This window comes from Mytilus trossulus, chromosome 1 (assembly GCF_036588685.1).
Source record: "Mytilus trossulus isolate FHL-02 chromosome 1, PNRI_Mtr1.1.1.hap1, whole genome shotgun sequence".
Classification (NCBI taxonomy): domain Eukaryota; kingdom Metazoa; phylum Mollusca; class Bivalvia; order Mytilida; family Mytilidae; genus Mytilus; species Mytilus trossulus.
In genome coordinates, this window is record NC_086373.1 from 63,979,781 (window position 1) to 63,997,467 (window position 17,687).

The 17,687-nt window shown below is 31.3% G+C and overlaps 1 protein-coding gene across 1 annotated transcript in view; it reads right to left on the bottom strand.

Annotated features, from left to right (window-relative positions):
* Positions 1 to 17,687, bottom strand: part of LOC134686995 (uncharacterized) — a 38,686-nt gene that overhangs the window by 13,753 nt on the left and 7,246 nt on the right. Inside the window, exons 6-12 of the mRNA XM_063546934.1 lie at positions 16,971 to 16,991; positions 11,125 to 11,182; positions 9,808 to 9,875; positions 7,222 to 7,297; positions 6,289 to 6,394; positions 3,833 to 3,926; positions 2,286 to 2,430 (exon numbers count right to left, since the gene is read on the bottom strand). Coding sequence (XP_063403004.1) covers positions 2,286 to 2,430; positions 3,833 to 3,926; positions 6,289 to 6,394; positions 7,222 to 7,297; positions 9,808 to 9,875; positions 11,125 to 11,182; positions 16,971 to 16,991 — 568 coding nt within the window. The remainder of the gene's footprint in view (positions 1 to 2,285; positions 2,431 to 3,832; positions 3,927 to 6,288; positions 6,395 to 7,221; positions 7,298 to 9,807; positions 9,876 to 11,124; positions 11,183 to 16,970; positions 16,992 to 17,687) is intronic.

A 17,687-nucleotide genomic window follows, 5' to 3' on the forward strand; every position in this document is an offset into this window, starting at 1 on the left:
TAAATGATACAACAACTATCAACCCTACAGGATGCAACAAAGATCAACCATACATGATACAACAACTATCAACCCTACATGATACAACAAAGATCAACCCTACAGGATACAACAACTATCTAACCTTCATGATACAACAACTATCAACCCTACATGATACAACAACTATCAACCCTACATGATACAACAACTATCAACCCTACATGTTACAACAACTACCAACCCTACATGTTACAACAACTATCAACCCTACATGATACAACAACTATCAACCCTACATGATACAACAACTATCAAACCTACATGATACAACAACTACCAACCCTACATGTTACAACAACTATCAACCCTACATGATACAACAACTATCAACCCTACATGATACAACAACTATCAACCCTACATGATACAACAACTATCAACCATACATGATACAACAACTATCAACCCTACATGATACAACAACTATCAACCCTACATGATACAACAACTATCAACCATACATGATACAACAACTATCTACCCTACATGATACAACAACTATCAACCCTACATGATACAACAACTATCAACCCTACATGATACAACAACTATCAACCCTACATGATACAACAACTATCAACCCTACATGATACAACAACTACCAACCCTACAGGATACAACAACTATCAACCCTACATGATACAACAACTATCAACCCTACATGATACAACAACTATCAACCCTACATGATACAACAATTATCAACCCTACATGATACAACAACTATCAACCATACATGATACAACAACTACCAACCCTACATGATACAACAAAGATCAACCCTACAGGATGCAACAACTATCAACCCTACAGGATACAACAACTATCAACCCTACATGATACAACAACTACCAACCCTACATGATACAACAACTACCAACCCTACATGATACAACAAAGATCAATCATAAATGATACAACAAAGATACACCCTTAATGACACAACAACTATCAACCATACATGAAACAACAACTATCAACCCTACATGATACAACAAAGATCAATCATAAATGATACAACAAAGATCCACCCTTAATGACACAACAACTATCAACCATTATTGATACAACATCTATCAACCATAAATGATACAACAAATATCTACCCTTAATGATACAACAACTATCAACCCTTCTTTACTGTGATTGGTTCGTGCAGGTAAACAAATCTGGCCTACAAAATTAAGTTTGTTTACATGGGATCACTAACATTTGACCAATAGCCCAAAAAATCTTCAAATCAAAGCAATATTTTAATAGAAAATTTTGACTTCATAGATGTGAATGTCATGAAACTAGATATCTTTATGTGTAATTTTTTACTAATATTAGTGTCATAAAATATTAAACATTTTGATTGAATAATACGTTAAAGGACTGCATAAAACTTGCATTTATGATATATTCAACTTTTTAGATTTCAGTTATATTTGACATTATTCAGACTTATGAGAAAATTTTAGTCTCTGTTAGAACAGATTTGAAGAAATGTCATTGAAACCACTCCTGCATTAATACTGACCATAACTTCTTATCAGATAGGGACATTTTAGTCTATTTGGAAAACCCACTCATGCATTTCAAAAGGTCAGTTTCTACATTATTTTCCACATCTATGGGACAATTATTATTATTTTCGTTGACATATTTGTACATTGAAACTGATTGAATGCAGACATTTTAAGAATGTATGAGCTAAGGAAAATGAGAATACCACAATAATCAGAGATCCAAACATTACTGAGCTTAAGATTTATGTAGCCAAATGCAATGTATAAACTAGGACCAGACTTAGCTGAAGTTTATATTTGATAAAAGAAATCCCAACTCACACATAACTTGGAAGCTCAAGTAGTTGAACATCTTCCAACATTTACAGCTGAAGACAGCTGGAGGGAGGAGTGAAGCTGAGATGGCTCCATCCACCAATGAATCAGAAGTGACAAGTCCATATACTTACAGCATTTACAGCTGGAGGGAGGAGTGAAGCTGAGATGGCCAAACCCACCAATGAAAAGTCCAAATACTTACAGCATTTACAGTTTGGGGAGGAGTGAAGCTGAGATGGCTACACCCACCAATGACAAGTCAAAATACTTACAGCATTTACATCGGGAGGGAGGAGTGAACCTGAGATGGCCACACCCACCAATGACAAGTCAGAATACTTACAGCATTTACATCGGGAGGGAGGAGTGAAGCTAAGATGGCCACACCCACCAATGACAAGTCAAAATACTTACAGCATTTACAGCTGGAGGGAGGAGTGAAGCTGAGATGGCCACACCCACCAAAGACCCAGCGTTACCTCCTAAAACAGACAAGGCTACCCCTATACCAGAGGCTAAGGCAATCATTAAACCTGGAACAAGACCTCTCACCACTCCCCTGTAATAAAAACAAAGCATAAAATAAGACATCAAAAACTAAACCAAAAGGAAGACTGCTTTATTTTTGGTATTCAATGAAAAATTCAGTTTTATTGGCTATTTTTAAATGGATGGAGAAGACCAAGTGGGAGAAAAGAAGAGCCGTCTACCTTTAGTTTTTAGCATGGGTACCTAAATATGCTTGATTCCATTACATTCTGACTTTTGGATAATTGTCTCATTGGTAATCAAAACACATTTCTTAATCTAATAAACATTGTTAGAGTTAATCTTTTTCATCCAACTCATTTTTCTTTCTGTACATTGTACATTGGAAGAAAAAATTATAACATGAGGAATCAGAAAACTCTTTCAATTTTCAGTGTAATATTATAAAAAATTAATTGCTTCACCAAGCACAGCTGGATACAACTGCAGAGGTCCAACCCTGAACTATTGGGCAAAATGGACACAATATTTGCCACTGATACAGGTTTGAATTTGGATTATAATTAAATGTTTTACACATTATAGGTTTCTGACACACAATAACTGTAGTCAAAGAACTTAGAATTGGTTAAATGATTTGAATTTATTTTTCAGTTTTTTGCTATTGTTCAATACACCAAGCTGTGAAGAATTGACACCCCACCCAAATTTTCTTTAAATTTGTTTATCCCCCCCCCCCCCTTTCTTTTGATTTGTGCAATATACCAAACTGTTGAGAATTGCCCCCCCCCCCCCCAAAAAAAAAAAAATTATAAAAAAATACCCCCAACCCTCTTTTTTGTCCCCCCCCACACAATTTCTTTTTACCCTCCTCCCCCCTTTTCCAAAAAAACCCCAATTCTTTCCCTCAAGATATGGTCAAAATCAAAATTCAAATATTTCCAATGGAATTTGCAATCATAATTACTCATTTAATAATTTAAAGCAGTGTTAGAGGAGGTAATCCAAATTTTACTTAAAAGTAATTGTCCATTAACCAGGACACCCTTGATTTCCCCCTTTTTTGCCCCTAATTCCTAAACAGATTGACCCATAACCCTCCAAAGCCAATCACAACCATCCCTTTCTGGTATGGAACTTTGTGGTATAATTTCAGAGAGATCCATACAATGTTCCATAAAATATTGTCTGGAAACTGGAAAAATGCTTATTTGGGCCCCATTTTGGCCACTAACTCCTAAACTGTTAGGACCACAAGCCTAAAAAATCAATCCCAACCTTCCGTTTATGGTTATAAACCTTGCGTTTAAATTTCGCAGATTTCCATTCACTTATACTTAAGTTATTGTTCAGATAACCAAGTGTCTTCGTACGACATTGACGATGGTTGTATAAAAACGTGAACGACAGAGAAATAATACTTGCATCCTAGGCTATGTAAAAAAAATCTAAATTTCTGTTATAAATTCTACCTGATTTTCATTTCATCTGTCGGCCATGATTCTGTTCCTCCCAGTGTTCCATAATTGACAGCAATACCAGATGCAATTAACCCTACTATGAACCCTTCAATAAAAAAAATCAAAACTCACACATGGTAAACAAAAATTGGACAAAACTATCATTAAACTTAAAAACATCAAATATTCTCAAAGAGGTAGATGTATAATCACAATTTAAATTACTATTTACTCTGAAAATATTTACCATACAAATCAGCAATTCCTCATTGATATGCTTCCATTCTATTGACATGTTTTACGATCTAAGTTGTTCTAGCTTGGAAAAACTAGCCCACATCAACCAGATACTTATAAAATCAATGTTAGTCTTAGCATTGTCAAACTACCACTCCTCATTCTAAAGTTCGTAAAATCTACATTAAGTCTATTAGTTTTAAGGTAGCAAAACTTCTACAAAAGCTTGTAAAATGTTCTTTACTTTAGCAGTGTGAAAGTTTGCATACCTCATCTAAACACTTGCAGCCTCTGCTTTCAGATCAAATTTGTAATTCAGGAAAAATAACACAACATCAATTTTCCTTATCTAAAAATACAAAAGTCTTCCTTTTGATTTTTTGTTTGTTTGTGTGTTTGACAAAATAAAAACTGCCAAATGACAATGTTTAAATTAATACTTATTTCAATATAATATATAACTAACAATTGCTTTAAAGGCAAACTTCAATAGGAACTATGGTAAAACATTTTGGTCAGAAATCAACTTTTTATGATTATATCAGTGTTTATAACAGATTGCAGAGTACACAGAAGCTATTGTTATATTACAATGGGACAATGGAACTGACAAAAGTTTAAATACTGTGACCAGGAGGAAATTATTTTATGGAAAAGTTATATTTGACTCGCAATACCAAAAGGTGTCATTAGATATCAGTTAAGTTCATTAAATAAAAATCTTATTTTGTCATTACATTAAGAACAGTCATCTTCCTATATCTATATAGGACAAAAGTGAGTTCTCACTCAAAAAATGTCTTATCATTTCAACTAAAATCAATATTAAAAAAAAAAATTATAACCAAGTAAGTTTATGAGCGATTTTAATAGAATTGACACCAAAAGATGCAGAAATGTCTGAAGTTTTATTGTTTATTTGGCCATAATTTTGGCGAGGTTCGTTTTCTTTACCTAAGGGGTAAAACACAAATGCAAATTTTCACAATTTTAATTTGGTTAGATTACATAGCAAACTTTTCAATATTTTTCTTTGTGTTCCCCTGGTGGGAAAACTAAAATTAGAATGGATAATTTAAAGGCCAAACAAACAATAAAACTTCAGATATTTCTGCATCTTAGGGAGTCTTTTTTATAAAATTCGCTCAGATATTAACTGGGTAATAATTTTTTTGAAAAATATTGATTTTAGTTAAAATGATAGGACATATTTTGACTTTCAAATAAGTACCTTGTTTATTTTAATGTCATGTATATGTTGGGTACAGTTATAATTTGTACAGGTTTTTCGTTCAAGTCATAAACTTTTTGACACATACCTTCTTGCACCAGCTGATAAAAGTTTATTTTCTTAAATGTATTAGTTGAATGTCTTATATTCAAATTTATATACTTCAACCTAACATAAAGTGCTATTCTCATTGTCATAAAACCAAATATAAGGACACCTGAATGGTTTAAAATCAATTTAATTTTCTCTTATACCAAAATCATACACATGAAATATCTTTGCGTGTCATTATAATGTTTCTTGTATCAATGGTCAGTATTAGGCTTTATCATACAGTTGTGGAAATATGATAGAAATATGTGAAAACAAGAATGTGTCCAAAGTACACGGATGCCCCACTTGCACTATCATTTTGCATATTCAATGGACCGTGAAATTTGGTAAAAAATCTAATTTGGCATTAAAATTAAAAAGATCATACCATAGGGGACATGTGTACTAAGTTTCAAGTTGTTTAGTCTTCAACTTCATCAAAAACTACCTTGACCAAAAACTTTAACCTGAAACTCCCACTTTCAATTTCTATGTTCAGTAGACCGTGGAATTGGGGTCAAAAGCCTAATTTGGCTTTAAAATTAGAAAGATCATATCATAGGCAACAAGTGTACTAAGTTTCAAGTTGATTGGACTTCAGCTTCATCAAAAACTACCTTGACCAAAAACTTTAACCTGATGTGGGACGAACGAATGGACAAACGAAAAAACGGAGGCACAAACCAGAAAACATAATGCCCCTCTTCTATCGTAGATGACATAAAAAGACTGTGTATTTGCATCATCAATTTGTGTTAAGCGGATCATAAAACACTGATAACTTGTACAAAAAATCTGTGCAAATTATAATTTGAACAACAGTACAACATTTACTCAACATATATAAGGCTAAGCTGTAATTATTAGAAAATAATCCATATTGTCTGCATTGAGGGAAAAACCTTACCACATAGAACACATATTGCTAAGCCCTTCAGTTCAGAAGCTATTCCTAAATTCCTCAATGAGTAGTTTTTTATAACAAATCCAAAAGTTCCTGCTAGAATTGGTCCCTGAAAAGATATGAAGAAATAATAAAACCTAATTTTCTGAAGAAATTGTAGTAATATGATGTTAAATAATATTACAAGTCTTTTAATACATGTAATAGTCAAGCAATTATTCATTGTTTGTGGATCAATTTTTTTTCTTTTAAAACATACAACTTTTGTCTGTATTTCCTGGTTATGGGCTTTAAGCATTACTGGAATATAGTTTTCATTCTGATTTCACAACCTATTTTTAGGTACATTTAGCATTTCTTATTAACATAAGATCATCATTTTTAAAATACAAGAAGGAATATTTTAAATAGACTGATTGTGTAGGCAATATTTTAAAAAACATACTCAAAATAAGTTGAGATAAAATTTATGTAAAAAACTGTTTTGCACTAAATAAAATAATGAGTTAGATTTTCTACATGCTAGCTCAGAAAACATTTCCTTCATATCACCAGCTAGTAATTCTCTTTAGTGTGGCTTGGTACTTATACATCCCATCATTATGATTGTGTTATGGTCAATTTTTGTATTCTTGTCTTTTATTGATTTTAAGTGATTTAACGCTACCTTTTAGCGCTACCGTTACCCTATATAAAGGTGGTTTTAATTAACAGGGTGGAGGAAGCCGAAGTGCACGGGGGAAATTGCTGACCTTCGATAGGAAAACTGACAATCCTAGTCAATTAAAATGTCTGATTGGCAATCATACCACATCTTCTTTTTAAAACTTAACAGATGGATGCACATACCAGAAAACATAATGCCAATCAACTATTAGAGTTGGCGAGGCAGACATAAATAGAAAATTTTAAAAGTCCAACAATTATTCCACTCACCATTAGAGGAGAAACCAGCATACTTGCTACCAGTATTACAGAACTATCCTCTATTAATCCTAATGCTGCAATTATACTGAAAAATACCAAAATAACACTTTACATATAGGAAGATGTGGTGTGAGTGCCAATGAGACAACTCTCCATCCAAATAACAATTTAAAAAAAAAAATATATATATAAATTTTTATGATTAAACTCAAAAGAAGCAACATGCAATTTACAAATTGAAGCTTTTTTGAAAGAGATTGACTTGTGTGAGTCAACAAAATCTTTTTAAGGAAAACAGACTAACTTGGTAAACAGAAATAAATTTGCCACAAAGGTTTCCTGAATTGTAATTGTATGGTTATGTCAGGATTGTATGTTAATGTGCTTAATTTAATGGATTCAAGACTCATTTCTTGTACTCATTTATAAGTTAAAAACTCAATTGCAAAATATGTATACCACAAGAATGTGTCCATAGTGTACTAAGTTACAATTTGATTGGACTTCAACTTCATTAAAAACTACCTTGACCAAAAACTTTAACCTGAAGTGGGACAAACAGACCCAGGCACTAGCGAATGGACGAACGAAGGGACGGACGGACAGATGGAGGTACAGACCAGAAAACATACTGCCCCTCTACCTATTGAAGGCTTTAAATATTTTATATACTAAACTACCATTACAACTGCATTTTAAATACTTATAATAAAAGAGAAACAATCAAAAATCCACTTAATTGGCATGGTCAAATTGACATTTGATGATCAAGAGGTTTTGCTGGCTTCCACTGATAATGAGTGGTAATCAAGACCATCTGAACTAAGTTGTACTTAATTAACCCCGTTTTAATTTGAGTTGAACAATTAATAGTTTTTTCTAAAATTCCTTTAGATGAAATAGAATAGATTTCTTATAAACAAACCAATTAACATTTACCTGTACGATTCTTAGTTTCTGTGTCATTTTGGTCTCTTGTAGATGGCTGTCACATTGGCAATCATACCACATCTTATTTTCTTATATAGCTTTACTGGGTGGACTGAGATATATCAACTTTGATTGCTCCATGTAGCTATTCTCTAATTCCCTTAAAATGTTGTGTTTTATTTGACAAAAACTAGAAAATATATTCAATTTCACTATTACAGTAAATTGTTGTCATGAGACAATTATGAGATAACTGTATTTGAATACTTGCAGACATCAATTGTTAATTTGATGGTAACAAATTAACTACACTGTAGCAAAGCCAGTAAAGGGATATTTGTATTCTTCAAATCAAAACTTGAAGGCTTCAAATCCTCAAATAGAATATTATTATCTCCATTCAAATGCAACTTAAAAGAGACACTGTTATATCATACATTTCAAAATTCAGTCACCCAACATCTGCTTATGCAAGCACATTTTTTTAAATAAAGACCATAAATCATGGAGTTGATGCAATGAAAAATCATGTTGTCTGATTGAAATGAATCTATGTTTGCATTTGCCCCGATCTTCATATTAATTTGCACTAAATTTTTTATTGGTGAAGGTTATTTTTCATTTCCTCTTCCATTGTACAAATGTTAAGAATTGTCACACGCTGAAATGTCTTGCCTTCTTTACTAATCATTGATATTATGTTGATAGTCCTAAATATAAAGCTTTATTATAACTGTCACATAAACTTAACATTAACCAAGAAAATTAAAAATTGACCACTAAACTATAATATAGAGGTCAAGTTCAATGAACCATGCAAGACAGACAAGTACAGCTAACAATTCTTCCATACAACAAATATAGTTGACCTATTGCTTATAGTTTAAGAAAAACAGATCAAAACACAAACTAACACTGAGCACTTAACACTGAAAATTAGGTCAAGGTCAAATAAAACCTGCGCAACTGCCATATAGATCATGGAATATTTTCATACATCAAATATAGTTGACCTATTGCATATAGTATTAGAAAAAAAAGACCAAAACTCAAAAACCTAACTTTGACCACTGAACCATGAAAATGAGGTCAAGGTCAGATGACACCTGCCAGTTGGACATGTACACCTTACAATCCTTCTATACACTGAATATATTAGACCTATTGCTTATAGTATCTGAGATATGAACTTTACCACCAAAACTTAACCTTGTTCACTGATCCATGAAATGATTTCGAGGTCAAAGGAAAACTGTCTGATGGGCATGGTACTCACATACAAAATACAGTTATCCTATTACTTATAATAAGAGAAAAGTTAACATTACAAAAGATAACTTTTTTTTCAAGTAGTCACTGAACCATGAAAATACCGGTAAGGTCAAGGACATTGGACATCTTTGTAAAATGAGGCATCTATATATACTATATAAGTATGAAGCATCCAGATCTTTCACCTTCTAAAATATAAAGCTTTTAAGAAGTTAGCTAACGCCTACTGACAGGATCATTGGATACTAATTTTTATGCTTTTCAGGCTCTGATGAAGGTCCCATTTGGACCGAAACCGGCCAGGCAATGAAACATCACCAGGCACTGTTAATTATATGTACTTGCATATACTATATTTTTAAGCAAAAAAGATTCTATTCTGTTTGGCCTTACCTTGCTGTAATTATAAGCATTAGATAGTCAAACTTAAATTCTGCATTACCCTGCACAGAACTCACCACCTGAAAGAAAACATCTAATCTTATATGACATGCCAAGTACCTGTCAAAAAAGGTTAAAATTTTTGCAACTTATTTCCCACAATACATATCAATTAAGTCATAACAGTACTGTAGATGAAGAGTTACTGTCGTCAATTGGTGATTTGATTGTTTCAAATTTGGCTTTACTAGCAACACATACAGAAGCCAATAAAACATCTATAAAAAAGGCTGACACATACCAATTGACGGGTAGCTACTCTAGCTATTCCTATTCTAATTCTAAACACAAAAGAAATTGGACATAAGTTAGATACAAGAAGATGTGGTATGAGTGCCAATGAATCAACACTCAAACCAGGTCACAATTTGCAAAGGAGTAGGTCCGGTAAGACCTCTTTTTGGCCCCAAAATATAGCAGTTTTACAAAATTGTTAAAATGTAAACTTATATTTATTTATTGTACAGTTGAATGCTTCTGCTACATAAATATGGGCTGTTTTAGACAATACAATGCACATATATCAGGTTGTAGCACCATTAAGTCATGCTAAATTACTGAAATCTTCAAAATTCTATCATTTTATTTAGTTAAATTTTAAACGGTTTCCGTGTAAAACGAAAGTGGCCGCATTCGTGTTCATCCTTAATATTGAAATGTAAGTTGTATTTTATGATAATACATAACATATATAAAGGTTGTGGATGAACACGGATGCGGCCACTTTCATTTTTGACAAAAAACATCTGAAAAGTGATGTTTTTTGGCATATTTGAGAGATTTTTCATATTTGATCTTGAGTCGGATCGTTTTTAATGACAAAATCAGTTAAAATATTTCACATACACTAATTGAATCAAGTGAAATAGGCACTTAAGTGTTCAAAAAGTGGTCAAAATCTTTCGTCAGATGAAACTGAAATTTGAGGCCAAAATGAGTCCTTACCAGACCTACTCCTTTAGAGCTTGTCATTATAGAAATGAATAAATTTAAGATAAAATGAAAATCTGTGAAACTTCATGAATGATTTTGTAGCACATACATCATGGCAAATCATGACTTCTCATGAAAAAATATTTCATACCAATGTTTTCTTTGTTTCTTGTACAATTCAAATTTGGATTTTTAATAATATGTCATTGTAATGAAATTTTTTAGGTAGGTTTTGTGTTTTTCCATTAAACTGTATTAATTGAACATTTATAATTTGGTTGTATTTCGAACCTTTTCCTTGATATTGTTCACAATAATTAGTAAGACCTAAAGTACCTGTGACACTAAGAGTCTTGCTTTGATGGATTTCCTAAATTCTCCCTCATATATTGATCTGTAAAATAAAATTTAATCCATTGTTGATTATTAACCTATTCATAAAATATTAAACAACATTCTTATACAAAGATGTTCACTAATAAATAACAACAGTTCAATTTCAAGTAAAGTAATACTTACCAGAATACAGAAAAATAATAATGACATATATGTAATATTTGTATTTTATAGCATTAGATGAAAAACAAGTTTTTCTTGTCGCATATAACTCTTAAACACTGCAAAATAAAATAAACAGCATGTGTACAGCAGTTATTCCCCTTTTGAATTTACCATTTCTTTTGTTTAGTATATATTAGACACAATTTGTAAACACAAAATTAAAATATTGTTTCATAAAAAGAAAGCATATACTTTCCTGTATAATTAATCTTATATATGATGTTTTCAACTATACCCCAAATTCTAATATGACGTCCTTATTACGCTTTCTAATGAGCACAAAAAATATGTTAAAATTCTGTATATGATCTTAAAGATCTCAACAACCTCCAGTTTTAATTGAGATCTTAGCCCAAATCTTTAGAAAGCTGTTTAATACATATAACATGTATAATGGATATTATCGCTATTTTGTGCATTTTTCCTTTGATCTTTTTTGTGATACTTTTCATATCATCCTACCACTTGAGATGGAAAAATTATCGCTAGAAACTAAGGAGGCCATGTGACATTGCTAACGAAATTGACATGAAATTGACAACGTCGTCATAGGTAAAATAGCGATAAACAGATTATCATTGGTCATCTCAACTCGATTGCTTTTCTCACTTTCGCTGTACCAGCTCAAGCGAAAAAATCAATCTCGTTGAGATGATCAACGATAATCTATAAACATATAACAGGATTGAAAAATTAATATTTAAAGAATCAGCATGACTTGCAATAAATTCAATCATAACATGAATTATGGGTAAAATATCAGATTCTGAATAATATGCAATAACCACATTAATATTATAGCCATAGCTATATCAATTTACTAAGCAAATAACCAGTTATCAAGCATTGTGTTAAGATGTCACAGTAACTTGAAGAGTTACCATTAACAGCAACTAACTCGTATTTCAACATATGTCATTAAATATATAATGTATTGACATTGTTGTTCAATAAATTTAAGGATATAGGTATTTTGTAATTGGACCAACTGTATTTGTTTACAGTAATTCATATTTTTCAAGCACTCAAAAGCTGGTCATTATTGTGAAATCTGATTGTAATGAAAAATCTGTGAAAAATCTGATTGTAATGAAAAATCTGATTGCAATGAAAAATCTGATTGTAAATCTGATTGTAATGAAAAATCTGATTGTAATGAAATTACATAAATACATTACTAATAATAGCTTGTCACTTGTTAAATCTGTCCTTGTGAAACCATATAGATACAACCCTTATTCAAAATTTGTAGCCATGAATGATACCTGGGTTAATATAAGGTTTTTAGACCACATGCTATTGATGCTTATGAATGTAATATGAATGTATACTTTTCAGTTGCTTGTTATGCTGGTTTTTGCTTAATAAAACAAATCTGATGTACAGTAGTTGTAGTTTGTTTTTTTGTAGTTTAGACATGATTCTACTTTTTTTATATAGATTAGACTGTTGGCTTTCCAGTTTGAATGGTTTTACACTTGTAATTTTTTTGGGCCCTTTATAGCTTGTTATTCGGTGTGAGCCAAGGCTCTGTGTGTGTTGAAGTTCGTACCTTGACCTATAATGGTTTACTTTTATAAATTGTTATTTGGATGGAGAGTTTTCTCATTGGCACTCATGTCACATCTTCCTATACCTAAAGATGAAAGTATGATATTGGTACAAGCCATATTTGATCCCTGAGATAGCTAAGAAATATAATCAAAGCACAATTAATGCAGTTAGACAGTCAACCAGACTTGAACAAGATTTTGCAGATACAGTTGATGGCTAAAAGTAATTGCACACTTCAATATTCTGCAATCTGCAAACAATCCTTAATAGAAGGCATACATTTACAGAGATAAGTGACATGAAAGATAATGACAATGAGTGTTTTAAATGTGAGTAGTGAGTACTTAAAATTAAAATTAAATGATCGAGAAAAGACAACAATTATTGTAGTTAAAAGTTTCATATTGATTAGAATAGATATGGCCAGACTACTTCAGGTGACATTCTTTTTTAGTTCTAATAGTTTATAATTATATATTGTTAAATAATCAAGTTTAGTCCAATACCTTTGTTAATAATCTACTGTAAATTAGGAAATTAATGTGAACTGTTGCAAATGCAAATAAGCAAAATGTTTCTGAAATGTGAAATCTATTTGGAAGGTAGATCTATTATGTATTAAAAGTTACATAACTCTTGAAAATCATTAGTGTGTTTGTTTCACCTTTTTCAAAAACATATTCTAAGCTTCTATATATATATATAGAGAGACAAAAGATTATCTATTCTGTCTTATTTGAAATCTTACAAATCATTGACAAAACAAACTACCGGTACACTAAATACAGTGTTGATTTACGGCGTTACTTCCCTTAAGCAATGTCTACCTCTTAAACATAATTAAGATTTTTCACATTTATGAAATTTGTAAAATATGTATATTTATTTCTGAATTTACAGTATATTGGTAACTTTTTACCTATCAATAATGTCACTTTATTGTGACAAAAGTGAGTCCATAAATCAATGAGCATTGCCTGAAATATTTCAACATCTATCCAATATATTCATTTTCTCACTTTACTCTTGTGCATCAATCATGCATTAGATGTAGTGAAAATTTCAACCCTATCCATACAAGAATTAAAAGTGAATATTGATTCAACAAAAACTTACCTGTTAAAAGTATGTTTTCAAACAATCAATTTAAGATAAACTATCTATCCAATCCCAGAAGACTATGGTAACTAAATTAAAATGTGTTTTTTATATACTAAGATTGATCAGCTAAGATAAGTACAGTCAAACCTGTAGTATACTAAATAAAGCTGAACATCAAGACCTGAGAAAATTGACTTTATATCAGAGTTGACCTTTGGAAACAGGTTTTAATAGACAACTTTCAAGTTCTATGCATTTCCGTCAAAAACTCTGGTTTAAGTGAACATCATTTGTGCGTGTAGGGGCATCGTCACTTCTATTCCAATATAGAGCGAGTGGTTGGAAAATTATAATACTATATTGCACAATTCTCATAATTGACAATTAGCACTGCTGTCATTAGGGAATTGTTAAGTACTTACAAAACATAAATTATTTCTAGTTTATCCTGCACAATGACGATCACTAAGACCCTTGATGAACCTTAATTAATAGTGCAGGGATACAGGCGACCCCCTCTATTGGGTTAATGACGTCACAAAGGCACGCCTAATTGACGAGTTTTTTCTGATGACGGATGAACTTGAAAGTGGTCTATTGCAAAGATATGACTGTAGAGAGAAAAGAAAAGGGTGGCTGATAAGAAAGGTGTATGGTTAATAGAAGTGAGCTTTCATCATGTTCATTCAGATTTGACTGTACTAAAATTAGGTCAGACAGATTTCGCTGTGCATAGGGTGCTAATTGGTTCAATGGACAATAATTCTGTAGAGGTCCAAAAGATTTTTTCACTGGACAATCACAAATTATTTATCTAAAAAGTCCAAACAAACAAAACTAAGTGGACAAATTTTTCTATTAAAAATATAATTTTCCTTTACAGACAAGCATTTTACTGATTTTGAGCATTGAACCACTGTCCTTCCCTAACTCTGTGCTTAAATATATTGAAAATTTCACCAGTACCTTTTGGTTATATGACCCACACCACCAATCTAATATATTTTTTTCTACTGAAAATATCATTTTAAAAATTTTATCAAAACATATTCATGTTTTAATTTCTCTAAGCTATTACAATTTTGAGTGTGTATTTTTCTCTATACAGCAAAATCAAAATTTTAAATAAAACAGATTTAACTAAGAGTTGAGAAATCCAAATATTGAGTTGTATGTTTGTCTTAATTGTAAAAAAAGGGAGAACATTTAGTAACTTATTTCCTTTTTTTTGTGCAACTAACATGACATTTTAGTTCAAACAACATGGTTTTTTTTCTTCTATAGATTGAGATATTTTCAATGTTTTTTCTTCATGCTAAAGTCATCTTCGACCACTTTATTTGACCTATAACATACTTGAAACAAAGTGGAATACAATATTTATTTATATACAAACAATACACAAGAGGAGGAACTATATTAATAAAATACAATAACTAATACAAAATATATATTTGTATCTACTACTATTATTGTTTCTACACCAACATGCTGAATCCAAGAAAACTTACCTAAGATCATTCCTTTAAATAAAACCAGGAAAAATGCAAACAATAAATATACGAAACTAGCTCACTGTGCAAAAGCTTTAATTCAACCAAGCTTAATTAGCTTAAAGCTTAAACTCACCAAGCAAAAAGCTACCTTTGGAAAAGTTTAGGAATAATGCAAACTTCACATATCATAATTGTCACCATGTCATGCATATTTACAGAAAATGTAGATTGAAAACTATTTTGAACCCTAAAAAACGTTTAAGGCGGTACCCAACACTTTAACTTAAATTAATTTGGCTCGTTTAATTTTCTTAAAATTTCGACAAAGTGTTTACTTTGACCCTTTGACAAAAATACAAAAGTTTCAAAAAATTTGAACCAACTGTTTTATCAGAAAAATTACACTGGTTATATAGCACTTTGACAACCACTTATTTTGATCATTGAGAAGCTTCATATTCCCTTAACAACACAACGTAATCAAAACGTGTAGCTGATTTTACAAAGTTATCTCCCTGTAGTGTTAAGTACAACCTTAATTAAGGGGAGATAACATTTTTTTTTATTAAAAAAGTGAATGAAGTTTTTCTGTCCTGACTAAATTTCTTTAAACTCAATCTAATTAAAATTAAATTTCTCACTCACTCATTTTGAGCGAGTGAGAGATTTAATTTTAATTAGATTGCTTTAATTTTTGCTCAGTCCAGAAATCATGCATGCTATATGGCGATACCATCATCATAGTGACAACATGAAAATGTCATTCCCACATCCTTATTGATGATATAAACACCATGCTAAACATTGAATGTTGTATACTAGGAATAATTGTTATAAATTTTCATTCTAATAATTATAATTATCATGATAATTCTTTCATTACTTTTTTATTGTTTTTTCATTAACTTTGCAAAAATATTGAGCTAACATTACGTGATTTGTCATGCCACCATAATGTTAACTGTTCATTTATACCCTTCTTAGTAAAATTTAACACTCTGTGTTTTATCCTGCCACCAAAATGTTTATTGTTAAGTCATACCAGTGTAAGTAAAAGTTTACACTTTGATGTTACTGATCAAAGTAAAAATAAAAACTGTGATTTATCCTGCCCCAAAAAGTTAACAATTCATAGTCACAGAGTAAAAGTTAAAACTCTGAGATTTGTCCTGCCACCAAAATGTTTACTGCTCATATATAAAACTTCATTGTAACTGATCATAGTGACTATTATCACTGTGATTTATCCTGCCGCAAAAATGTTAACTGTTCATTGTTACAGATCCAAGTTAAAGTTAACACTCTGTGATATATCATGCGACCAAAATGTTAACCATTATTTTTTACATAGTAAAAGCCAACACTGTGATTTATCATGCCACCAAAATTTTAAACATAACCACAAGTTTAAGAAAACAATTCAACACATTAACACAAAACTTGAACACATTGAAAGAAACAATAATTTACCTTTTAACACCTAGTATATTTCTGTTAAGCAAGACATTTCAAAAAGTTAATTCTGTTAAGCAGTTTTATTACATGTAAGTAGAAATGCATAAAATTTTCTGTTAATTCAGAACTTATCTTTAAAAAAAGACACAAAATTTATAAAGTGTTATTTCCCTTTAATCCCTGTATTGTTTATTGTAAATCTTCCAGAAACTAGCAGCAATGAGTGACCATTTGATGAAATAGATAAGTTTCAATATGACATAATCTAAGTAAGAGTTATTTCCCTTGGTCACCAATTTTTTAAGGTGGAAATGATTGATTTTCTCTATATCTAATTAACACAAGAGTGCACACATTGAAATGTCTCGCCTTCTTTACTAATCATTGATATTATGTTGATAGACTTAAGTATTTCAACTGTCACATAAACTTAACATTAACCAAGATAGCTAAACAAAGACCAATGAACCATGAAAATGAGGTCATGGTCAAATGAACCATGCCAGGCAGACATGTACAGCTAACAATTCTTCAATACACAAATAAAGTTGACTTATTGCTAATAAATTAAGAAACAGACCAAAACACAAACACGTAACACTTAGCAATGGACCATGAAAATCAGGTCAAGGTCAAATAAAACCTGCGTAACAGATATAGGTCATAAAATATTTCCATAAACCAAATATAGTTGACCTTATGCATAAAGTATTAGAAAAATAGACAAAAACT